This window comes from Chelmon rostratus, chromosome 10 (assembly GCF_017976325.1).
Source record: "Chelmon rostratus isolate fCheRos1 chromosome 10, fCheRos1.pri, whole genome shotgun sequence".
In the NCBI taxonomy this organism is placed as follows: Eukaryota; Metazoa; Chordata; class Actinopteri; order Chaetodontiformes; family Chaetodontidae; genus Chelmon; species Chelmon rostratus.
This window is the reverse complement of record NC_055667.1, coordinates 16,606,392-16,633,470: the sequence shown is the minus strand read 5'-3', so window position 1 is coordinate 16,633,470 and position 27,079 is coordinate 16,606,392. Positions and strand designations below refer to the sequence as shown.

The following is a 27,079-nucleotide window of genomic DNA, read 5'->3' as shown; positions in this document are numbered from 1 at the left end:
TTGCAACAGTCATCAGCCTCCTCCGCAGTGCATTTGGAATAGAGGAAGAACAAGTGGAAGCCATTGTGAACTTCATTCAGGTGCCCCCTACTGGGATCCAGTCACTGTAAGAGTGGGCAAAGACCACGCCCTCATTCCCCCAGGTCGAACCATCCATGTGTGGTGTAGGCTACCCCAAAACTTTGATGTTTCTGACTCCCTTGTCCTGTACGAACCTGCTGAAGAGAGTGCAGCCTTAGGGCAGTTGAGTGTAGGAGAAGGCCTCTTGGAAGTCAATAACACCCAACGGCCTTATGTTAAGGTGCCCATCTCCAATCACTCACAACATGAGGTCACCCTGCCAAAGAGAACTGCCCTGGGAACCATCCAACATGTTGTCAAGGTCCTTGAGGCCGATGCACCAGAGTCACATCAGGCTGATTCTACATCCAGAAAGGTGACAACAGTCGAGGTTAATGGTATCACTTCCCCCAACACTCCTCCACTCGAGCCCTGGCTTCCTCCTGTTGATATCAGTCACCTGAGCCCTGAACAGCAGCAGGCGGTGAAGGAAGTGCTCTACGAGGAATGTGGAGCATTCTCCCACAACGGCAACGACATAGGATGCATCCCATCCCTACAGATGGAGATCAGGACTAAGGATGACATCCCAGTTCAGAGGGCCTACGCGTCCATCCCAAAACCACTCTACAGGGAAGTTAAGGAGTACATCCAGGAGCTGTTGGTCAAAGGATGGATCGTGAAGTCACAGTCGCCGTATGCAGCTCCTGTCATCTGTGTTAGGAAGAGAGATGGATCCTTGCGCCTATGTGTGGACTACCGACTCCTCAATAACAAAACCGTGCCGGACCGCCACCCTCTCCCTAGAATCCAGGACCTCACCGATTCCTTGGGAGGATATACGTGGTTCTCGATCCTCGATCAGGGAAAAGCGTACCACCAAGGCTTCATTGCTGAAGGATCAAGGTACCTGACTGCATTCATAACGCCATGGGGGCTCTACGAGTGGGTAAGGATACCCTTTGGCTTGTCAAACGCGCCAGCTGCTTTTCAAAGGAGCATGGAAGCGATGCTCGATACTCTGAGAGATGAGTGCTGCATCCCCTACCTTGACGATGTGTTGTGCTTTTCCAGGTCCTTTGATGAACATCTGCAGGTGCTACGCAGAGTCCTCCAAGCCTTGCAACGCCACGGGGTAAAGCTGAAGCCGGAGAAATGCGAGCTCTTCCGCAAAGAGGTCCGATACGTCGGCCGGTTGGTGTCAGCAGAGGGGGTAAAGATGGATCCCAAAGACCTGGAAGCTGTGCAAGCTCTGAAACACAAGACACCACAGACCGTTGGGGACGTCAGGCAGATGCTTGGGTTTCTGAGCTATTATCGGACATACGTACAGGATTTCTCACGCATAGCCAAACCCCTGTACGACCTACTCCACTCAAAGCCTGACACCCCTCAGCCCAAGCCATCGCGGGGAAAACTGAAAGGTCACCAGCCGTCCTCCCGAGCCCCAGTAGAGTGGACTGTACAACACCAGCAGATCCTTGAACAGCTTGTAGACCGGCTCACCAAGCCCCCTGTGTTAGCGTACCCCGATTTTAACATCCCCTTCACACTCCACACAGACGCCTCTCAAAAGGGCCTTGGGGCAGTTCTTTATCAGAGGCAGGATGGGAAAATGAGGGTGATAGGATACGGGTCCCGCACGCTAACACCAGCGGAACAAAATTATCACCTACACAGGGGGAAGCTTGAATTCCTCGCATTAAAGTGGGCGATTTGTGATAAGTTCCGGGACTATCTATTCTACGCGCCGCACTTCACAGTCTTTACAGACAATAATCCCCTCACCTATATTCTGAGTACTGCCAAGCTCAACGCAGTGGGTCACCGGCGGGTGGGGCAGCTGGCTGACTTCCATTTCGACATCAGATACCGGCCGGGCAAAACCAACATCGATGCCGACACCTTATCACGCTTGCCCCTGGACATTGACACCTTCATGGCTGAGTGTTCGGAAGGGTTAACAGAGGAGGCAGTATGTGCTCTATGGGAAGGCAGTCGGAGAGCACAGCAAGGGGATGTGGCCTGGGTGGCAGCCCTCCACTTAGCATCCCAAAGCCAACCCCACATCGAGCCTCTGCAGGGAATCAGTCATGACGAGCTGGTGAGGGAACAAAAGAAAGACCCTACTATTGGGAAAGTTATAGAGCTGAAGGAAAACGACACACCACTAACAGAGGAAGACAGGGGGAGGGTTGACACACACACGAGAAGACTGTTAAGGGAGTGGAGCAGGCTACACATGGAGGATGAGCTCCTCTACAGAAAGAGTGCAGGTCGACAGCAGCTGGTCTTGCCTGGCACCTACAAACAAACAGTGCTCACCCAGCTACATAACAACATGAGTCACATCGGTGTTGAGAAAGTTCTGAGCTTAGCGAGGGAGCGCTTCTACTGGCCTTTCATGAAAAGCGAGATAGAAGAATATGTGACCAGAAAGTGTTCTTGCATTAAACAGAAGAAGCCAGTCACACATGAGAGAGCACCAATGGGGAGCATAACATCAAGTTTGCCCCTTGAGCTGGTGTGCATCGATTTTCTTCACCTGGAAGCTTGCCGAGGTGGATACGAGTATATCCTGGTAGTAGTGGACCACTTCACCAGGTTCGCGCAAGCCTACCCCACCAGGAATAAGGCTGGTAAGACGGCGGCCGACCGGCTTTTCAATGATTTCATTCCCAGGTTTGGATACCCGGCCAAGCTCCACCATGACCAGGGTCGAGAATTTGAGAACGAACTCTTCAGGGCTCTCAGACAACTAGCTGGTGTCGCCCACTCAAGAACCTCTCCATACCATCCCCAGGGTAATCCCGCAGAGAGACTCAATCGCACACTACTGCAGATGCTCCAGACCCTGGGAGAAAAAGAGAAGGAGAATTGGAAGGACCACCTGCCCCATGTCCTCCATGCATACAATTGTACAAAGCACGAGGCCACAGGTTTCTCCCCGTACTATCTGTTGTATGGCCGACATCCTCGTCTCCCTGTTGACATTCTCTTCGGCCTCACAACGGAGGAGAGAACTGAAACCATTGGAGCAAGAGGATATGCGGAGAAATGGGCAGGAAAAATGATTGAGGCATATCGGATAGCCAACACAAACAGCCAACAGTCCAGCTCAAAAGGAAAGAGGCAATATGATAAAAGGAGCAGAGGTGTTGTTCTCCAACCTGGGGACAGAGTTCTTGTACGCAATCTCAGTGAACGAGGGGGCCCTGGAAAGCTTAGACCGTACTGGGAGCAGCTTATTTATGTTGTGAGAGAACAGGTGGGAGATAACCCGGTCTACAGAGTGAGTCCAGAGACAGGAGGCCGCCCGGTTCGGACTCTACACAGGAACCTTCTGTTACAAGTCAACGACCTACCTGTAGAACCTCTCCAGAGCCCGCCCACCACAACAGCTGGGTCACAACAGAGAACTAAGAGAACCTCACACCCCCCAGGACCCGCACATGAGACACAGACCCCAGATGTAAGTGACTCTGAGGAAGAGGACGGCGTGCCTCGTTACTGGTTGCGAATACCGGTGCAGAGACCAGGATCTGAAAGTCACTTACCTGATTCCCATGTTGTTCCTAACCTTCCAAACAGACCTGAACAGGATGAGACCAACCTGGTGGAGACAACTCACGTGGGACCTGAACAGGATGAGACCAACCTGGTGGAGACAACTCACGTGGGACCTGAACAGGAAAGGGAAAGTGGCAGAGGTGAGGAGCAAGAGGTCTCCAGTGGGGATAAACAGGATATGGAGTCGCCTCAAGGGGAGATGCACACAGCCAATCAGGAGAACGATGTTCCCACACCACAACCTGAACATCAGACCCTACTGAGACAGTCCACCAGAGAAAGATGGCCAGGCTATGTGTTCACCTACCCATCCTTGGGTCAACCAGTCTATAAGCCACGGCCCACTGTAAGTGCAGTTGGAGTCCAGCCAGTACAGTGTGCTCACCAGTGTCTCTGTCCGCCATACTTCCAACCCTTCCAACCCCCAATCATCGCCCCATACCCATACCTACCTGTCATGTACCCAGCCCACTGTGGATGAAACCCCATTAGAGACATTCTATATTCACCTGAAGAGACTTTGAACCCTATATACACCATACATTTACTTACCTCATAAGGACTGAAACATGCATACGATACATTTCACATTGTATTGAACTTGTAGGGACACACTTAGAGAGTTTTGAGATGTTTTTTTGTTTGAAAAGGGAAAGAATATGTTCAGAGTGAAAACATTCCAGATATCTTGTGTCAGGAGCCACTTTTATTTGTTGGGGAGTGTGTGGTACACCTTAATAAGAGAACACTTGCAGATCTATTGTTTACATAAATGTAATATTTCTTTATTAATGTTGGCAACGGCCAGCCAGATGCTAAATATTATTTTTCTTATAATTTATGGTGAAGTAAAATGTCATGTAGGAGGGAAGAAAAGAGGAAAAGGAAAGTGGAACTAAAGTTTGTTCACCGTTGCACCGCGGTGCCCTTAGGTGGGGGACCCCCTCCCTCTCCTCTCAAACAGAGATTCGGAGAAGAAATGGTGGTTCACTCCTTCACTAACTCTCGTCCAAACTTCTGTTTTCCAGGATCCCATCCAGGATAGTGAACGGCAGTGAACACCACTCAATTCATTTGTTACCTCGGTTACATTTACCTTTTGAAACCCGTAACATCTGCACCATCTGAGGGTCAGTCCAGACAGAGCATGCGATATTACTGTGGCCTGTGCTGTCCTCCATAATGTGGCCTGCCTGAGGAAGGAGAGGGCCCCCAGAGTGCCATTAGACATGGACTGGGACAATCCAGCCATCTTCCGGGATGACGACAGTGGTCGGCTGATCAGAGACCAATATGTTTTAAATTATTTCAGTTAAAGTGCATTCTGTACATTTAAGTTGAATATGGCCTGCAATAGCAGAGGAATTTGTGTTATTTTCTATTCATTTGGCCTATTATGCTGTTTACTGTGTGTGTACAGGCCTGACATTTGTCTGTTCATTTGTTAAGTATGGATTTGTCCTGCATTTATTCCAGTGTGCAGACATGCAGGGTGTTTTATATACAGACCTTTGAGAATGTGTATTTATTCTTGTGATGAATAAAATGCTTTGATTCTGTGCTTTCTATCTTGTAGAGCACTGTGTGACTTCACTTTTGAAAGGAACTGATGGATTACTTGCTTTGATTTATCCTATTCAATAAAGGAACATCATGTCATGTTACTGTATGATGTGTATTTATATATATGATTGCAATTAATGATCACAAATGTTTAAATCATGTCAGTTGTCTTTGTTCCTGTCCATGTAAGTGTTTCTCAGTCTTGTCTTTGTGAATTTCGTGCCTTGCCCCATACCTTTAGTGAATGTTTTTCCATGTGCTGTCTTGTTCATGTCCAGGCCATGTTTCATGTAGATATGTTTCTAGAGTTGTCTTTGTCTTAAGTGATGCCACGTTTCATGTTAGTGAGTTCTAGTGTTGTCTTTGTCTTAACCCATTTTACGTACCATGTAAGCGTCTTTTAGTGTTGTTTAAGTCTAGCCACGTTTCTTGTTCGTGTTTGTCTTCGTCCATGAGCCATCCCCTGCTTGTCTTTTGTGTTTCTGTGTTTGTGTGTTTATTCAGTGTTTCCCTGTGTCGTCTTCGTTCTCTGTGTAAACCCTTTTACCCTAGTGTTAATTCATAGTTCCCTGAGTTTTGGTCTTCCTTGGTTTTCTCTGTGTTAAATTTGTTAATTTGAATCTCTGCCCCCATGTGTCTGCATTTGGGTTCAACTCCCTTAGTTCCCCCTTAAATCCACACTTTCCTGACATCAGTAGCATAATTAAATATGTGAAAAGATAAAACCAACAATAAAGAAAACACAGCCATAATAATGTGAACGTACCAAGGGTAATGCAGGGTAATTATCTCATGACACATATCTCATACCGCACCGACTCTATCTACGTACAGATCTGCCTTCAAAGTGAAAGTAAAATTTGCATTGTTTGTTTGTATTGCAGTACAGAAGGTGTGGCCTTGTTATACTCTTTGAAAAGTAGCGAAGGCATTGAGAATGTAAAGAAGATTGGGGTGGATGTCTGCATGAGTGTGAATTTTATCCTAAAAAAAAAGGTTGTCCTGCTAAGGGTCCGAGGACAGGAACGTACAGTATCTTCAGTAAAGCTTGAATGCACACTTGGAGAGTGAATGGTGTGCAGGACCTCTCTCTCACTGCATCACTAAAAAGACTAACACAAACTGTTGCAGCCTCATATTCTAAATTTCGTGTACCACACCATCAAGTGTTCCCATATTATCTTCATCTGAACTTTGCAATGCATTTTATAAAGGAGTTGAAACTACAAAGTTTTTACCTTGAACACACAAGATGACAAGACAGTGGATCAATGTTGTGTGAACAAATTCAAAATGATTATCCATGTTATATCATCCAAAGCAAGATTGTTTAACATTAAAATGCTGCTGAGTGAAGAGTGAATCAGTAAAATAAGCACCAGTTGTGGTGTGCTGTTGGATAATTTGCTTTATTTGAGTCAGAATGACAGAATTGGGGGCTTCATCAGAACTCATGGTTATGATGATGATATCAGTTTACAAAAAAGCTGTGTCACCAACATTTGGTGCACAGTGTTTTAAAACCCCTAAAAGGCACACTAAAGGGCTGAATTAAGCTGTTTCCCGACAAGTGGTTAAATTAAATCTCCTGAGAAACAATTTTATTTTCATTCACAAATTTTCAAATGTGCAGAAAAATATTCAGATAAAATCATGTCACAGTTCCTCATCCCCTGGACTGACTCTGGCCATGATGAACTCGCTGGTCCATCAGAGCTTTGTTTGAGACAGAGTTGGACTACTTGTTTCAGTTAACATGCCATTTCTCAGTTAACACAAGTTTTAAAGGTACTTTAACAGAAAATCAATGTGAAATAGACTCTATTTGCCCTGTCTTTCACACACAGTAAGACAGTTTACCTTATGCAGATTTTGACATAATATTTCAACAGTCAATGTAAGCGTTTATTAATACTGCAGATTTTACATCTGAGACATTAATGTCAGGAAATGATTGTTCAATGTAGACATACTGTTGCAGCTATTGTACAATATCAACATGGGTACTTTTGAGCTACTACACCAAGTGGCCACAAGATAACGCTGTTGTTCAATTATTTAGGGTTCAGTCTAGCTTTCCTGTAAGCGATCCAATAAAACATGTCCTCTGCTGCACTATAAGCTCTACAAAGTACTCATTTCATTTTTTATCATAACCTTTGTGCTAAACCTGGATGGAAACTTTAAAATCTGAACATCAACAGAGGAAACATGGACACTGTGCAATCATGTTTTCTCTGTCTGTGATGATGAATTTGTCCCACATTTTGCGCATGTGGATCCAGAGGTATTTTTATCCAAACGAAGGAGGTTGAACCTCTCCAGCTGTAGTTGCAGCAATACTGCATTCAACTTTACGGGTAGGTTAAAAGATGAGTCCATATGTGTGTTATTGTCCTTCAATCCTATCCAGAGTGGGGACATGATAGCTGTGCTTCTCAGCAAGAAATCAGCTCCTACTTTGTCTGGTAAGCAAAGATTTTCTGGTTTTGAGGTCATAGATGGCAGTCTGAAGATGCTTTCTGTGCAGACAGACATCACTTTGTTACCCTGTAGTTGTCGTCAGGGTAGATAACCTCAGAGGAATTGGCAACTGACATCAGAATTGTTATCTGCCTGGTTGTTCTGGGCATCATCGAGATGATATGATCTTATTTCCAGGCCAATGCCCTTGAGTGAAAAGTAACTTTCTGTTTTAAAGAGACTGTTCAAACTCAGCAGCAAGATCAGAAAACAAAGGTAATAGATATTTATTTGTAACTGAAAATGACCGGCGTCAAGATGATCTTGAGTAAATCTCATTTAATTTCCCTACAGTGTAGTCTATAACGAGCCCTACTTGTCTTGGGTTAATATACTTGAAACCCGCCTCCCTCACATGCTGATCAACCCAACCCTATCTGTCATTCTGAATGAGATTTTCTCTATCGAGGCAAACTGTACGTGTTATTTTGACTGTACGTTTACTTTTTTACTTCACTACATTTATCTGACTGCTCTTCTTATGTTAGAGCAAGAGGTTTGGAATGTAACTAAGTACATTTACTCAAATACTGTACTTAAGTACAGATTCAAGGTACTTGTACTTCAGTATTTGTATTTTATGCTAATTTATGCTTCTACTCAACTACATCTCAGAGGGGAATATTGTACTTTTTACTCCACTAAATTTGCTTGACTGCTTTGTTTACTTGTTACTTTTCAGATTACACGTCGAGAATTTGTGATTTTGAATGTTCCTTTATGGACAGAGAAACTGCTCCTACTCCTGAAACTAAATCAACTGTTTTAAAAATGTGGGCACATTAAATGTTAACTTTTTAGAGATATGTGGTTCTCACAGAACAGAGAAACTCCAAACATATGATCATCTTAAAGAATACGATGCATTGCTGTAGATCAAACTACAGTGAGCGCAACCTTAAACATCTAAAATGCAAAATACACATAAATGCAGTAGTTATATTAATCAGGAAGGTTTTGATTGCAGAACTTTGACTTGTAGTGGAGTATTTTCACAGTATGGCATTAGTACTTAAGTAAAAGATCTGAATACTCTTTCCACCACTAAAGGTTTTACTCTTGTGACCTCATAAAGTTTACAAGAGTTTAAAGTAGCCAGGATGCAGATTTCCTATTTTATTGGTTGAAGCACAGTGTGAAAAGTCACGATCAATACTTTTAGATAAGTACATTTGCATCCAAACACTTTTATTTCACATTAATTTACATAAAGGGCTTTTAATGGAGCACTGCAGATGTTTTATTTGACTGCTTCTTCCAGGTCTGAGGGCTGTGTCCTCTAAAAAACCAAATTCAAGGACTCATAGCCCCCGCATGTGGGTAATCAAGGATTTCTCCATTATAATGCCCCTGTTCCCTAACTGCCTGAGCCTCAGTAATCAGCCTAAAAACCGGTAAAGTCTGGCTGCTTTTGTTCACTCAACGGTACTTTTATCCACACGTGAGGGAACAGAAAGAAAAGCCTCTTGGCCTGCAAGACTTAGTTGTGAACCCCTTACCCCTGGTTTGCATTAGTAGTCGTTGCAGATATTTTGAATACTTCAACATCTTTAAAGTTCTTGGCCACTGAGTCCATGCTGTTTTGGGAAATTGTCAATATGATTGACAGGAGGGCCCACACAAAACATAAATACTTTAGGCTGCTGTTACCCTACAGTTATTCTCCTCCGACTATTAAAGCCAAGACTCTGTCTTAGTTTTTGAGCTCTCTTGAGTTATGGAGACCATTACTCATTACTGATCATACAGCTTACTGCTCAAGACTGCTCATGTTTCAAATGTCAAATGAGCCATTACCTTATTACATGACATGAAAAGGCGTAAGAGGGTGACTCATGAAAAGTTATTATATTCCTGGCCTGATAAACCCAATGAGCCAATGGTCAGCAATGCCATAATCACTGAAGCAGTGCCTATTTGACAGTGGTGTGAGAAGTATGCAGATCTATTAAGCTAAAAGCTAAATCTGAAGGGTAATAATGTGAATATGAGTGAGGAGATTATTATTATTTTCTTCTTTAGGTTTCGAGGGGAAATGTGTCTGTCCTTTATGTGTTGAGGTCTGAAATAAATAACTGAACTCAAAATGCAGAACACAGACAAAGGAGTATTTGTATGGTAAAATGGATTTATTGCCACACAATTTGGTTCATGTTCACAGGGAGATGATCAAAGCTGATCCAGGCGAGGAGCGGGCAGGTAGGTGAAATGAGTCAGCAATTTCTTCAGGTGGTGGATTGGAGGTGGACAGAGGCACCAGACTCAAGACGTGAGGAGGTGAACCTGAGACACAATGAAAATGGTTTCAGTCTGTTTCAGACAAGGTAGACTCTAATAGCAGCGATAAGAACAAAGGTAGCCAAGTGGCTGAGACTTCTTACCAGGCTAGTGAGTGCAACTATCTGGTGAAGACTGGTGAGGAGATCTGGGTTTTTATCCTGCGGTAGATGATTGTGGATGGGCTGCAGCTGTGGTGGCTGATTGGCCCTGAGAGCAGGTGTAGGTGAACCGAGATTGCAGCCTTTTCATTCATGTCGTCCATGTTAAGATTCCAAATGTAAACTTTTCATAATTTCATGACACCTGGGCAAACTAGCAAATACTAGCTAAACACAGTTAAATGGCAGCTGATACGTAGCAGAACGGAGTCTGTGTGACTGAGATTACGACTGTTTTCACCATCAGACCTGCGCTCGCGACTTCATCCACCACTGGCCAAATGAACAAAGTGCTTTTCTGCCATCAATCAACCATTTACATTAACGTCATTAGACTATGTGTTTGAACAGGAAGGACACTTAAATGTGTTAAAACCATGCAAGTGTGTGGCATAAAGTAAGCCCTGTGTATATGTCAGCCATACCAGATGTCTCCACATCTAAACAAGACCTGCTGGTGAGCTTTGCTTCGTTTCATCTTACCGTAGTGAAAACTTGCACGTCCAAAAGGGCAGATTTTCAGCAAAGAAGGGACACATAGATTTTTGACAATATCTAATAACATTTGAGGGGATTTCATAAGCTGAAGAGGTTGGAGAATTTTGTCATCCCATTGAGGAAAGTGTGTCTTAAAACCTAGTGATATGAGGTTTTTACTTGACAGCAGCTGTCTCCATAATAAAGAGGAGAGGGCTGCAAAACACGCCTTCTGTGCTTGGAAAAGTATTGAGTGAGGGCCAGCAAAGGAAACAAAGGGAAGGCACGCATGCATCACACTCAAGGCTTTATTGCTTTCTAAAGCCTTATCTGACCTCTTCTGCTGAGTGTTTTTTTCCAATGCATTTTTATTTAAGTGCATGAACCATAATGAAAACAGTCTGTGAGGTAAATAGAGCTCCATGTTTATAGAGACACAGGACTGTGGAAGACAATTAAATGGATAGCTTTTGGTCTTCATAAACAACGTTCCTTGAATTCTCTGTGTTGTGTTGTATGTCAGGTCCAAAAGGACAAGAGGTCCTTAACTGTAGAGAAGAAGTAACATTTGAAATAATAGAGCGATTTGTCTTAAAATGTCCTTTTTCACGGCACAACATCTGTGCTTCATAATATTTATCTTCACTCTTTTTAAAGCTGCAGTATGTGCTCATTGCGTCTCTCATCTCCTGCTGCTTTTCTTGTTCTCTCACCAGAAAAACAACTGGAACCTCTTCGGTTTCACATCATTTATTAAAAAATTTCAACAACAACAACAACAAAAAAGTATGAAATGCTTGAACAAAGTTAACAGAATTCTTTTCTCACAGTATGAAAATCACAGAGAAATCATCCATCACTTATTCATATGTCCACAGCAGCATTGGTGTTGTCAAGGTAAAAATCAATGTGATCCAGCCTATTTAAACTGTGTCCATTGGAGCATAGGAGCAAATTGTGCACAGTACATTACTTTGTAGTACAAGTGTACTCAATAACATGGTGAAATAGGTAATGCTTTACTTTAACTTACCCTATTTAACATGTATGGACAACATATGAACATTTAAAGGGATAGATCAGGTTTTCTGAAACGGGATTGTATGAGGTACTAATTCATAGTCGATGGTGGTGGGCGTGCACCCAGTTTGGAGGTAGATAAAATACATTTGGCTGGTGACTCTGTCCACAGCAGCACATGCTTCTCCAAACCAGGGCCATGCTGACAGCCATCTACTGTCGTTAAAACACTAACTATTGATATTTGATGAGTACCTTGTACAACCCCACTTCTAAAAAGCCAAACTATCCTTGTAATGAATGTTTCACAACACACTGTACTTTTAGAATGCACTAAAATGTAGTCGTAAGAAGATTTAAGGACATTTTCAAGTGTTTGTTGATGTACTGTAGTAGAAGTAACATCTCACCAATCTTCTCCTGTAAAGACATATTTTAGTTCTTTAAAACAGCGTTTTACTATATTATTATTCATTATGTGTTTATACACCAGCCAACACTTGTAGATGCCCACAAGAAGAGTTATAAGTTGTTGACAAATTCCATTAATAATTGCTCATATCTGCTTGCGACTACATTTTAGTGAATTATAAACCATTTATTAAATGTTTACATTGAGCTCATAAACGACGGTAAAGAAAAGTGCTGCTGTGAAGTATCAGAACATCTATCCTCCCAATAGAGCCGTCTATAGTCAGGTTTCCATCCAAACATAGCGCAAATTTTAACCAAATTTCCAAACAACTGGCAAAAGATGCGGATTAATGTGCATTTCCATCCGCTGCTGTTGTGCAGATCTTTTTGAGCACATCAAGATGAACAGTAGGTGGGGCTAATTCTCCAGTCGTGTGCCATAAAAACCGCTGCAGAAGAAGAGTGCCAGTCAAACCTCAAACTGTGGAAAACAGTGATGGAAATGTGGCTGTTGTTTCATGTGTTATTTTGAGCCTCGTTACAGTCTCATTGCTCCACACAGATCTGGTGTTTTTTGACTCACGCTTCATGTACGTCATGATTTATTCACTGAGCCTGTTTCAGTTGCAATTTGCCACTTTTTACTTTTATTGATACACCAACTTTTTTTTATGTGCAAAATGGCCATAAAAGCAGGTGGATGAAAACACACTTGATATGTCCTATTTTCTTTTCACCATTAACACACTGATATATGGCATCACATATCCAAGATGGCACAGGATGGTTTCCAAAAACCTGCAGAGGCTAACTTAACAAGATTCCAGCATCCAGAGTCAGATCGTCTGAACAGAAATCTGCTGTAAAATCTCCAAAGAGGATGTTTTGTGCAGGTGAGGTCAGAGAGAGTTCTTGTATTCTGCCACATTCAGGGCCCATCTCTGCAATTTGGCAGATACTGGATTTCCTTTAGGTTTCACTTCCTGTCTTGTCACTGTCTGTACTGCCTTGCATTCAGAATATAACTTAAATGTCATTGAATACAGTTTTGCATTGACAGTACAATGCATAGTGAGTCCGTGTGCACGATTCGTTGAAGTCTTTTCAAGATGGCAGGCAGTGATTGTCACAGAAAAGTGGATTAAAGAACTGCTACTCAACCCATTTTTTCATCACATCCATGTGTCCATCACCCCTTAGGCTTATGTTAGCATTTCCTTCTGTCCTTCTTCGTCTCCACCAGCCCTGTGTGCCTCGCCTCTCAGCTGCTCCAGGTTCTCCTCAGAGCTACAGCCGCTGTGCTGCATCACTCGGGAGAAAATCCTGCGACGTGATTGGGCGCTGAGGTCTAGCAGGTCAAAGGAGTCGGAGGAGAAGAGGCTGTCCTCACTCACCACACTGGAGGGGCGGCTGCGGCGGCCCTCGGCGCCCCCTGTGGCCTGGAGGAGCTGCTGCAGGGCCTCGGGGAATATCGTGGGGGCTGAGGAGAGAGTCGAGTGGTGGTCATCGGGAAGATCCAGACTGCGGGAGAACTTGCCGTTACGTTTGAGAATACCCTTCCTTCTTCTTACTGCCTCTGTGCGCATGGTGGGGCTGTCATCTGCCGCTGGGAGACAAGTGTGCTGGTTGTGGGAGCACAAATCACCTGCATCACTCTCTTTAACTCCTGCTCCAGAGATCCTTCTTTCTGAAGATGAGCCATAACCTGACTCCCCTCCATACAAGTTCTTTAGTATCCCCTTCTTAGGCATTTTGGATGAGGGCTGACTGAATGTCGAGGGAGGCGGCAGACTGGTGGACAGGACATCAGCATGTGTATGTGTTCGACAAGGCTGGGGAGCAGCGTTACACGGTTGGGAGGGAGAGTTTTCTTTGGGAGGGTTGTGAAAGACTGAGTCAAAACTCCTCTGGGGTTTCAAAATACCTTTGGGTTTCTTTCTTTCAGCGGTGGAAGTGACGGAAATCGCAGCAGAGGAGGCGGCTGTTGCACAAACACCACCACAAGCTCCCATAGCAGTCTGAGGAATTGCATTTTCCTTGCGTGACTTCCTGAGGCTCGACATTCCTCCGCGTACCCTTCCTCCCCCTCCTCCTCCACGGTCGCTCTTCAGAGGTAAGCTGAAGTAAAAGGGGTGGGGAGGACAGGAAGAGTCTGAGGACAGGCAGCCTGGGTCGACAGTCATGTTGCTGGCAGCTGCACCCCGATTCTGCCAGTCGATGTAGCGAGCCAGCAGCGGGGAGGGGCATTCTTGATGCGGAGATGAAGGGCAGTCACACACACTCTCTTCAAAACCCCAGTTCACCCACCAGTGGTTGGCCACGTCCTCTATCGTAGCCCTCTCGTCCACACGCACTGTCAACAACCAGTCGATAAGAGCGCAGGCGTCTGGAGGGAACAGAGTCAGAGGGTATTTATAGCAAATACACTGACTAAAAAACAACACACAAAGCAATTCATCGGACACTGTGATGAACAGAAATGTAATGCTGATGGAGACATGGACACTGTAAGGGTTTACCTGAGGGGGGGTTGGGTCTGCGGTAGCGGCCTTGGCTGATCTGCTCTGTGAGCGTGGTGTGGCTGGCCCCGTCAAATGGCATGCTGCTGTACACCAGGGCATACAGCAACACCCCCAATGCCCAGCAGTCCACCTAGCACATAAAAACACATGATGAAGAACATGACAAAAGTCAGATTTACTACGGTGAGCTGGTGCATGATTTGATATCATTTTATGTGTGAGAAAAATTGTATTGTAGAATTGAAAATGGGTCTTTGATTTTACCTGACCTATTAACTGTGATTCATCTGCAGCATGTGCAAGATGAAATCAGTGCTTTAAAGCTGCACTAATAAATATCTGTATATTTTAAAAATGTGGAACACAAAAGGTGTCCCTTGTGGTGGTGACTCCACTAAGAATTATGACCCAACTCTGTGGAACACAAACAGTGGTTTCAGGAGTGATTTGGTACGAGCAACACGCTGTGATGTAACTTAAGAAACACCCATAGTTTGGAAAAGTGTCTGATGAGGAAACCAGTGATGGCATGTGTGTTGACCCACCTCTGGCCCCTGGTAGGGCAGTCCTTTCACTATCTCTGGGGCCGCATAGAGCGGACTTCCACAGTAGGTCTGAAGCAGAGTGCCCCTCTGGAAGTGGTTGGAAAGGCCAAAGTCAGCCAGCTGCAGAGTGACAGAAAGAGAGAACATAAAACTACATTTTGATTGTGATCATTTTGCGCTCCTTCCTACTAACTAAATAAGAGTGGAAACTAGACAGGTAACAAAAAACAAAAAAAAACAAAACAGGTCATATCACAGTTGCAGCTGCATGCTACCAGTAGTAACATCCCTAGTCCAAGAGGACATTGTAAGAGGACTGCCAAGCCAGTAAATTGCACACGAAGTATTTAATACCATTGATCTATTAATAAATAACAGAGTTTAAGTGATGCTAAAAATGGGGCCAATGAAGCAGGCAATACATATGAAACAAAAACTTGAAAAACATGCAAACACAACCAAACAACAAGCAAACACACACAGCATGTGTATGTATCTGCGTGCTCACATCTGTACGGTTCATGTGACAGCGAGTCTCAGTCACAGATGACATAACATCTGACAACACACAGCGCTTCATGACTGAACTTTATGACTGAAAGGACTAATCACTTAGCACTGCACAGTTTATACATTTCACTCGCTCGTTCACGTCAACGCTCACACTCATCCTCAGACAATCCACATTCCTTTTTGGTGAGCACGTACTGCAAACTCTTACCCGTGCGGCAAAAACACAATAACTCAAAGCAATTCCTTTTAAAGGAGCCAAAAGTAGGTGTGCTGGACTGTTGCCAGCGTAAGTGAGAGTGAGGAAAGAGAAGAGGGCCAAAAACATCAGGCTGCTTACACTCACGTAGCGGAACAATCACTCACTCGAGGGTGCGAGAGCCACACGCAGACATACCGAGGCTCCTCTCTATCTGAAGAGATTATTAACATAGGCACCAGCTATCAGCCCCTCTGGTGTTGAAAATACTCAACATGACAGCTTTATTTCCGTGGAACAGAGTTTCAGGGGAACAGAGACCTCACATATGTATATGCAAGAGTTGATATTATGCACACAGTGGCAATAATGATGTGTGGACTGAGCATGTGAGTTGTGCAGTTTATACAGCTTTATGCTCTGCAAGCTACTGTGTGTTTGCGTGTGCGTGCCTCCTGCAGTGTCAATTCTCCTTCACCACCCGGGTTGTACATCTGCGCGAGGCTCCTGTAGAGACATTCCTCAGTGTCGAACACGTGTATGAGACACACTCTGTCTTCTAAAGAGTTCATACAGACGACTCCTGCACACACGTCTGGGAACAACATGGCCTGTTGTGACAAGCCATCACGCGCATGCTGGCCTGACACAGATTCAGTTCAATTCATTTCAAGTCAAGTCAAGTCAAGTCAAGTCAAGTCAAGTCAAGTCAAGTCAAGTCATATAGCGCCAACTTACAACCGGCGTTGTCTCAGGACACTTTACATTTAGAGCAGGTACAGACCAAACTCTTTATCTACAGAGACCCAACAATTCCCTCATGAGCAAGCACTTGGCGACAGTGGCGAGGACAGATCACTGGTGAATGTTTTACAGTGGCTCGCAGCCTTTCTGAGCTGCCTTCTGAGGCTCTTGTGATAAAATCATGTGAGAAGAAAGTGAAATTTGGTGTGACGAGGAAAATCATCTGGCTTGTCTGAGCTTATTTGTGTTCGGCTTTATAAACAAGAGAATCAGTTTCCCTCTCTCTCTCTCTCTCCCTTCTTTCCTGCCATCTCTCCTCTGGCGCTACATAACAGGTCATGAATACGTTTAATAATGCATTCATAACGCTCAGTTCAGAACACACAAGCCACCCACTGTCAGACTTCTGCCACTTCTGAGATTAAAACAGTAAAGCCAACAATTAAAGGGCAGCATGAGTATAAAGTTAACATAACATGCACATGCATTGCACAGAGGCTTGGTCATTTCCTGGGTTGGATCCTGTGAGAGGGCGGTGTGGTGAACCTCAGGTTTGCAATGAATGAAGAGCCGCTGCGAGGTCTGCACGTAGTGTTTTCTTTTGATGGACAGACAGGGCGTACTTATATTAAAACCCTCCGATTGGCGCGATTGCCACTGGATTCCCTGCATTCCCCCTTGGCCGTGCACAGCTCCCATATAAGGAGAGGAGAACCCAAATAAGGCAAAAAATGACCCCTGGGTTCTTTTATAAGACCTGGCAGTATGTTTGTGCTGGTTCAGTGTGCACGGCTTAACAACACATAAAAATTACTGTGGGCAGAAACTGCTCCAATGTATGTTCTGAATGTGCATTTTGTTTGCATTGTATTTTGGAGCTGGCAGGATAATCCATTACCAGCTGTGGAAGCAGTGAAAAAAGATTGTTTCCTGAAATGTATCAGCTAGTGTGTCATTAAGATGTATGCCTTTTATGTTCCAAAACAAAAGTCTAATCAGGGGTCTTCGGATGAGCCATGAAAATAACCCATGATGTATTTAACGCTCGGGCCAACATTGCTTTTGTCGGAGGACATCTGTTATTTTATCCAGGCATGAATGTCTTGTTTTTGGAAGGAAACTCTCATTTATTTTCCTAAACATGCACGATCGCCCTCTTTGTTTGAAGCAATATGGAGGCTCAGTTTTGTGTATGTTTTATCGATCTTACCTTCACGTTCAAATCTTGGTCTAAAAGGATGTTCTCCAGCTTGAGGTCTCGATGCACAACACCATTCTGCAAGAGAGCAGAGATGCATGAAGTCCTGTGCTGCTCCTCCCCCTAGTTTACAGTCAGATGTGTTCCCTCTGCATGCAAACATAAGACTGAAGGGTGTGAAGTTTACAATATAAATCCAGCCTGTGGTGCACGGGCAGTTCGTCTTTCATTAAAAAATTTACAACCATTAACATTCCACTTGGGCCTCATGTTGCAGGGCCATGTGTCTAACATATCAGGGGCCTCGAGGAAGGCTCTCAGACTGTTTAATCGTCGACAGGCATGAGGAAGTGCTTTGTTTGGGTTAATTCATCTGATGAGATGCGATCTGATCCCCTGATGGCATTAAGCACCTGGGAGCCAACGAGAGACCACAGAGTGTAGACAGATGTGGAGCCTGGTGAGGAAGAGCCCGTTTGATGGGAGGTAAAGCTTGTTGCAGGATCACTTCCTGACATTGAATTGGTAGCAAATCGTAAGGAGAGACAGTGCCGCTATAGATAATTGTGGCCACCCAGGAAGCCCTGTGATGCAGGGAAACTTTAAACGATGCTGTCAGTTTTTCAGAAAGCCACTGGCTAATGAGCCAGACATGCCTCCTTTCTTTCGCTAATTACATCCTCTTCAGAGCACCTAAGGGGAGGACACGACTCATGACCTTACTCAATGTTTTGTGCACAGTATGTACAGAATGTAAGCCTCAGTGTGCGTGTCTATGTGTGTGTGTGTGTGCAAGGCAGAGGGAAAGAGAAAGGAAGGGAGAAGAAATATATGTAGTTGACCATGTTATTATTCCTGCCTTTTTTAAATGATTGAACAGATTTGAAGGAGAAAAAAAACCCAGCAAATGACTTATTTTCATTCTTCTCTTGAAGCCTCAATAATCCTTCCATGTGCCTTGCATACCTCAGAGGCACTTTTAATAATTCATTCATGCTGGAACATTCATGTCTATTTTGGGACAATATTTGAGGGCACAAGGAGCACAAAATCCACCTCCCCGCATGCTACAAAAAGCTACAGGAGCTCAATGATAATCTCTGAGTTTAATGTGAGGGATTCATGAGGAAGCCAAAGTGCCAAAATAAGACTGATATGAAACAAAAACATGTCTGTCATATCCAGCTCAGCTGACTGTAAGGCACACATCTCCACTTCTTCTGCACTGCACTCCTGCATTAATAGGATTTATGTATCTCCTTGATAATTCCTGTTTTCTGGCACTGCGGTTGATTTTATGTACACAACAATTAAAACAAAGAAGAATCTATTCCTTTGCCAGGGCTTACAGTAATGTGGAGGGATAAGGAAGCTCATTCAGGCAACGTGTTTGTTAAATGTGTCAGTGTGTGACTGTAAAAAACAATCAAGGGATAATGCGCTCTTAACCCAGAGAGATCTGAAAACTCAAGTCAAGTTTTCCTGCAGTATTAGGATTAGGATTTAGTGGATTTAGTGGTACAGTATTTGCTTGTGCACCGTTAAATACCGCAGCATGCAATTCAGCACGTGCTTACATGTGGTCAATTTATACTGAATTCCAGTGGTGTGTTTTGCAGAAAGTCTGTGTGTCTACAATATGTGTGCATGTGTGTGTACGGAAACCTTGTGGCAGTAGTGGACAGCAGATGTGATTTGTCTGAAGATGCCTCTGGCTTCTGTTTCTGGCAGTCTCCTCCTCTCCTGAATGTAATCGTACAGCTCTCCCCTGCTGGCGTACTCCATCACTATCACAATCTTATCCCGGCTCTCAAACACTGCACAGGGCACAGGACACATGTCAGTGTTAAGGGATGCCTTCCTCAGGATGCAACAACAACACATGCTATTCTGCTTGTGCAGAAATGGAGACATAAATAATTAAGAAGCTGGAAATTTCAGACGTGTGGATCAATGTAGCGTATAAATCTACATTCTTCTGTTGAAAGTCTTTGAGTCTATGTTTCTGAGTTTCTGGATGTCTTTTTGTTGGGAGCTATGTACTGTACTGTTTGCCATCCAAAACATAATTAAGTCAAGTTAGTGTGAGTGGCCAACAAGTGTGGAGGATTGCTGATTCCCTGTTGATGTATGTACTTCAGAATTAATTTGAACTATGCTCAAATATGTGGATTCACATGACAAAAGGTGTCAACGGCATAACACCCAACAGTGGATATTAAATATTAGAGAGTTCTGAAAGTCTGTATTTTTTGCTATTGTAAATGAACATGTTGAAGATCTCTTCTCAATACTGCTTTTAAAGGTGGCTGTCAACGATATAGTCTCATGTAACTTTCTCTGAAACGTCTGAAAAGTCCAAAAATCTGCCTGCGAAAATGTAATCATTCACAACGATATTTGGGACTTTTGGGTGTGTTGCAGACTCACCCTCGTGGAAGCGTATGATGTTGGAGTGCCTGAGCGAGGCGGTGATCTCGATCTCCCTCTGGATGTGAATTCTGTCCAGGTCGTCGGTGATGCGCTCTTTGCGGATCGATTTGATCGCCACCTGAGAAAGAAGACACATGAGCAAGCCTGTATGCTTTAAATGAATGTTTGTGTTCAAATCACACATATTTTCATCTCTGTGATACTTAGACACAGCTCTACAGCTAATAATTTACGTCAGGAAAACAGCATTAAATTATCAGGGGACAGTTGTTACCCTGGTGATACTTGCTACCCTCTTTGTTGTTGACCTCCACAGAAGATCTGGTGCCAATGGACACAATTTCCTCTTTAAGTAACTCTGCAAACCCAACAATCAACTAATTTGTCCTTCATCTCCCTCACAACTTGAGTACTGCAAATGCACAATTCATGTATTACTTGTATAAACATGCATGGAAACAAAGACATGCATCCTGTTGATACTATTCTCACACACACACACACACATGCACACACACACACAGACACATCAAATCTCTGGGTATTAGAGGTGATTATGTGGGTTTTATGGGCTGGATGGTGAGAGCAGGTCTCCTGTGATCTGAGCACGCTCAGAGGCAGAAGGTTGACAGCTGCACTGTTCACACTCTACTTCATTAATCCCAGGCACTTACTGTACCCCGATGTAACCCCCAAACACAGAACACACACATACACACCAAAACAGACACTCCGACGTGAGCCCCTAAACCTCTTTGGGTAGAGAAACTGTCACCAAAATGGCACCATACAAGGACAAGACAGAGGTGGACAAATGGACATCAGGCTGCCCTATTTAGAAATACTATAAAGCACAAAAAGGACAACCAAAGAGCGGGAGATGCATCGAGGCTTCAGGACTACTTTGTGGGGTTAACATCCTAACATAGCACTGATCATACCCCTGAGTAATTCTGTCAACCCCTACAATGTCCCTACAGGCGAGCAGGCCTCTCCTCTGGGTCACAACTCCAGCATTCTCAGCTGCCGGAAAAACGTCTACGAGACACTGGAAGAAACAATTCACACGCTCCATCAACCACCATAGTTATGCAACACAACACAAACACACTCCAGGGATCTGCCGGGACTGACCTGACCTTCTAGTACTGATGTGACGCTATCCAGCAAAGGAGGATATTCGTGTTTTTAGGTTTGTGACTTTCCTATAAACAAGTGCTGAGATATGAGGGTTTTTCTCACATTACCAGATTCTCTAGACTTATCTGGCATCCTTGTCCATCCAGAGGTACTCTGGCCACTCTGTACTCTCATACATATTCGGTGGTTGTCAGCTGAGTTGCGCATGTCCAATCCTGGGGGGCTATTAACGCGTACGCTTGCATGCTCGTGAATGTTTTCTGACCCAAATACCTGCTGGCTGGGAAAGCAATGTGAGGAAGCAAAGGGGAGACTATGAAATAAGCTGCAGGGATGAGGAGGGAGGACACAGGCGGCAGCCAACAGGTGAAAGGAATGGATGAAGTATGTCAAAGTATGCGGACTCAGAGCAAAATGGCTCGCATAAGCTCTGACTTACCCCCCGGACATGGCATTAAGTCCTGCTCAGTAGAGCATAGAGAAGAGAGACACACTCTGGTTATTGTTCAACCTTCGGGGCAATAAGAGCATTTTTTAAAGGGCACGTGTGTGTGTGTGTCTGTGTGTGTCTGTGTGTGTGTGGAGGAAGCCTGTGCATGTGTGTCTATGATCTCACCCTTGTGAATGCAAATGTGCCGGGTACCTGTCATCTTTAAGTATGACCTCCAAAGTATCCTTCTGTCTGACAATGCCTCATTGTTCATCTAAATAATGTGCTGCGTGTGAGATTTCGGCCAGAAGTGCCAAACTGTAACAGAACGCATGTAGAAAACATAAGTAGCTCTGTGTGTGAGTCACGCAGATGTAATCAGATATTCTTTTGAATTACTACAGAATGTGTGTTGCAGCGGAACACACTGTGCATGTTGTAATGGTACAGCCAATACAGATGTACAAAATGTACAGACAGATACACGATGTTCTGCACGGCCATTTCATAACAAGACTTAATTTAAACCAGATAATGTGGAACATCTCTTTGCCTCTGCGCCTCTTCTTCTCCTTTATTTTATTGCAATGGATCCAGTGTACTCTTTGTGTCCTCACAACAGTGTTCCCCAGTTGCACAGATCTTTAGACTGTTGACTTATTACAGGTGTTTTGTTAATATGTGAAGTCATGATAGGGGCTGGGGATGGCCACTCACTAACTTCCTGTCCTGTTGTTCTCACAGATAAACACACACACACACGCACACAAATACACATCCCAAGAGCCTGAGCATCAGCAAAGATCCCTGCTGCATCTGTGAAAGATTTAACAGCAGGATTATACAGGCTTGGAGCCAAATAGACTCTTGACCTCATCATCCAGCTATGCACACTGTCCCCTGCCATAACCAGGAACTAGTACTACTAGAGTACTGTGCTGTGTATTGATGATGGGAGATGGGAAATGGGCACAACAAAAACTCAATGCAATAATGTACTGTTTCAGTTCTGACATCCAAATGTGCACAACAGAGAACAAAAACTACCACGGCTTGTTCATACTCTTAAATAGGAGCCTCATTAAAGCAATAGTTTGACACTGAGAGGACTGATGCCATTCTCCTATCTGTCTATTCACTATGAAGCTGGAGCTAGCAGCTGGTTAGCTTAGCTTGGCTGAGGACTGGAAACAGGTAGAAACAGTTTGCGTGTCCAAAGGTTAAAGGAAATCTGACTACCCCTTTACACATTACTGTATATCTCCTTGTACCAAAACCATAGTGTCAAAATGTTAATTTGTGGTTTTATTTGGGGGATTATGTGCTTGGCCGGGGGCAGTGACTTCCTGGAGTCCAGAAAGTCACTGCACCCGACCAACAAACAGTCCAACACATAAAACCACAAGTTGCTGCTTTTACGCTTTGATTAAATCAACAAAATATAGCATGTTAATCAGTAAGGTTTTGGTGGTCATATGTTATTGCCTTCAAGCACACCGAGGCTAGCTGCTTCCCGGTGTCTTCATGCTAAGCTAAGCTAACCAGCTGCTTGCTTCATACTGACCAGTCATGAGTGGTATCAATCTTCTCAACTAACTCGCAGGAAGAAATCAAACTAAGCGTGTTTCCCAGAATGTCAGACTATACCTTTAATCCTTGGCCAGTACCTTAGTTATTGGTCTCACAGGCGCCCTCTTCCTGCACAGCAGATCACAATCTTTCCAAAAGCAGACTCATTAATGTAGCACACAACTAGGGCTGTCACAATCAGAAAATTTCAGCTGATGACTATCACGCAATTGCGATTGATGAATTTTTCTGCTTACTTTACGCCACTATTATAGCATAAAATAACACATACACTCTTGAATATGTTCTCAAATGAGCTGAAACTGAAGAACTTATCCAATAGCAGTAAGGTCTACGCAGCCAAGCTCTTTTTTCCCCATGTTTCCCCACGATAAACAGTTGGTGGCGCTAATTCTCCACTCGGGTGCCATGAAACCATAGCAGAAGAAGGGGGTGCAAGGAGATGATGTCATTAAACGAGCTCCCCTCAAACAGGGGAAACTATGTGGAAATAGTGATGGAAAAATTGCATTTCTGTTAGTTTCATCAAGCTGTTTATATACAGGTGAATGGAAACAATTCAAATGATTACGCAAAATGGCCGCGGTACCTCAAATAATCACAATCAAGCGATTATGAAACAGCTGTGACGGGCCTACATGCAATTACAAAAAGCACATCTGTGTGTGGGATTTTGCATGGCATGCTTTTCTTTCTTTGGAGGTACACAAGTTAAGAGCTGCGCATATCTGGTGAAGTTATATAACTTTTATAAACATCAGAATGCACATTGCACCAAAAAAGCATCTTAATGTTGATGATTTAACCTTAAAGATGAGTTCCTCCCAGCCAGTGTAAGTGACCTATGGCACACATTAGTAACCCTGCATAGCCAAGACCGGAATTCATCATCCTTTCCTTCCACTGCATCCTGTACATTAGTCATGCTCACCTCCTGCACCGCAGACAATGTACAGGGACAATCTCAAGTCAGCCATTTACTGTAATCTCAAGCCACTGCCACTGTCTCCTCTTCCTCCTCTTCTTCCTCCCTGCTCTAAAACAGTCTCCTCCTCTGCCTCCTTCCCGCACTCAAACAACAGCCCCCTGGTCTTGTTTCCAAAAATAATGTCCGTTTTGTTTCAAAGAATCCTTGGTATGTGCTGGCTACTAGCTCAAAGAATTCAGCATTTTCCCCCTGTCCCACCAGACGCGCTCACCCTGCACACACACACACACACACTCCTCTCTCTGTATATTCTTCCATCTGTCTCCTACCTTTCCTCTGTCTTTCACTGCCTCTCTCTGCCCTCTCTCTCTCTCACAGATGTAGGTCTCGGAGTTACAGTGAAAGCAGCCAGAGGAATTATGCCAGTCTCACTTCCACAATCTGATTGCAAAAAAAAAAGATTATCCCTATTACAATGTGTTTGTTTACTAAAAAAACAGAAGGGGAGTTGCAGGCTGACGGGGTATCTGTCTCTTTGTGCTCAGATCCCAGCAGAGTGAGGGATTAAACCCTGACTGCAGACATAAACCCACGATTATTCAAAGTAATCTGGCTGCACATTGTGTTTGTAGCCTGGATATTCTGAATGTAAAGAGACACATTATATTATTATGTCTGAGTATGTCCGTGTGTGTGTGTGTGTGTGTCTGGTAAAGGGGGTCAAACTCCTGTTGGAGGAGACCTATTGTAGTAACTTTATCCCCTTGGTCAAGTGCTGAGTGAGTCAGACCAAAGGAATCTCAGGCTGGCAGCACAGGAAGCAAGAACTGGGTTCAGCATCAGCCCATGAGCGCACCCACAAACACACAAAAACACACACACACACACAGGCACACACACACATACACACTCACACACACATTCACAGTTTAGAGGCACACATGACATCCAGCTCCACCTCCAAATTAATATTTAATAACCAATGGGCAACAGTCTTGGTACAGTCAACAAATCTGGATGCACACACACACACGCGCGCGTGCGCACACACACGCACACACTCTTATAGAAAGACTGCTGAATACCTCCCAGGAAGACAAAAGCGCGAGCAGTGTATCACATTATCGCTTTTGTATGGATCAGAGGAAGTTAAGAGGTCAAGCGCTGTCATAATGTACTTCATTATTCTCCATCTTCAGCGCACTTCCTTCTGCATGTTAAATGTTTAAGATTAGAAAAGCTGCACATCACAGCGGTGAAAAGCTTCACGTCATATCATGTTATATCATGTTCACCAACACTCACTGTCTTCTGGCTTGCCCTCTCTACCGCCCTCTTCACTTTGCCGTAGGTGCCTTTCCCCAGAGTCTCCATCACCTCATAGCGGTGTTTCAAGTTGTGCTTGTGCTGGTGCTTCTTCACTTCCATCGGCGCTGTGGCAGTCGGTGCGCGGCCGGCCGCCTCCATGTCTGGCTTCATCTGCCGCCTGTCCGCGCTGCAGGGTCGGCGGCTGCCCAGCCTCGGCGACTCCTCGCCGGCGTGGTGGCCGCTGGATGCCGCGTCCTGCAGACAGCCGAGCTCGGAGTGGTGGCTGGTGTTCATTGCGCCTCTGCCGTCTGCCTCGCGTCTGCCCATCCTCACTGCGCACTGCGCGCACCTGTCAGGCGCAGCCGTCACCGGGACTGGACCCCCCAAATTACTTAAAGCTCAGCTGGAAAGCAGCTAAAGTGCTCGCTAGCGCCCGAGAAGTCGCCCATATAGAGCGCTATCAAAGCCCCATCCGATCCATTTGAGCACCAGCTGTTTTGTGTCCTCTCACCCTCTCTCCAAACGCGCAGCAACAGGAGCGATGAGAACCACATGGTCCGGAGCGATGGGTGGAGCCAGCGCGCATGGCAACATCCCGGGGCGTCGCACTCATTTGGGATCCGTTCGGGTTTTCCGAGGGTTCGCGTCTGGCCGGTCCTGCAGCAGGAGAGGGGGGGTGGAGGCACGTACGGAATGCCAGGCGGGTCAGACACTCACCCTAAATCCACCACTTCAGTCAGGCGCGTTTGTTGATGCTCTGCCCTGCGGTGAGCGCTGAAAAAATAAATCCTTGAAAAGACTTTGAAGGAAGCAGAGACTTTGAAGTCAGAGAGGAGTAATGGTTGCTCCTGCAGGATTAAAACGACTTCTTTTTATTTCAACCCCACGCATAAATAAGGAAACAAAAAAGGCTGTTGATCTATGGAAAGGCAACTTAACTGGTATCAGTTTATTACCCCACATATAACTTTCTAAAAGAAAATTATGATTACAGGCCTACTACATGATAACACTTACTTACATTTATCGTTTGTTTTGGCTAAAATGTAACAGTTAATGAATCATTTATTTGTGTTTTACCAATAAGTAATAAGCTTATATAAGGATGTGAGGTAATTATTGTACAATTTACTGTTTTTGACTATCAAAAAGTCCATAACAAGAATCCTAATTTATATATCAAGTTGATCTGTAAAGCATGAACATGGTTTATGAACTACTAATAAAGACAGCACACATGCTTAAATAAATAGTTTGACATTTGAGGGAATACTCATTGATTTTGTTCAGAGTTAGATGGGAAGGTTGATACCACGCCATGCCATGAGCCATGAGACGGTTATCTTAGTTTACCATAAAGACTGGAAAAGCCTGGCTCTAATCAAAGGTAACAAACTCTGACTATCAGCAACTCTGAAGCTTTGCGCTAGTCAGCATTTTTGTTTATTTACCTTTAGACAGTGCCAG

General features: G+C 44.3%; 1 protein-coding gene across 1 annotated transcript; it reads right to left on the bottom strand.

The window, feature by feature from the left end:
* Positions 1 to 11,507: 11,507 nt before the first annotated feature.
* LOC121613022 (NUAK family SNF1-like kinase 1) lies at positions 11,508 to 26,108 on the bottom strand. Its single transcript, XM_041946264.1, has 7 exons — positions 25,610 to 26,108; positions 20,214 to 20,334; positions 19,449 to 19,600; positions 17,796 to 17,861; positions 15,133 to 15,252; positions 14,585 to 14,717; positions 11,508 to 14,451 (listed from the first exon to the last, which is right to left on the bottom strand). Exons 1-7 carry the CDS (start codon positions 25,937 to 25,939, stop codon positions 13,268 to 13,270), a joined length of 2,106 nt encoding a protein of 701 aa, XP_041802198.1. The 5' UTR covers positions 25,940 to 26,108; the 3' UTR covers positions 11,508 to 13,267.
* Positions 26,109 to 27,079: the final 971 nt, after the last annotated feature.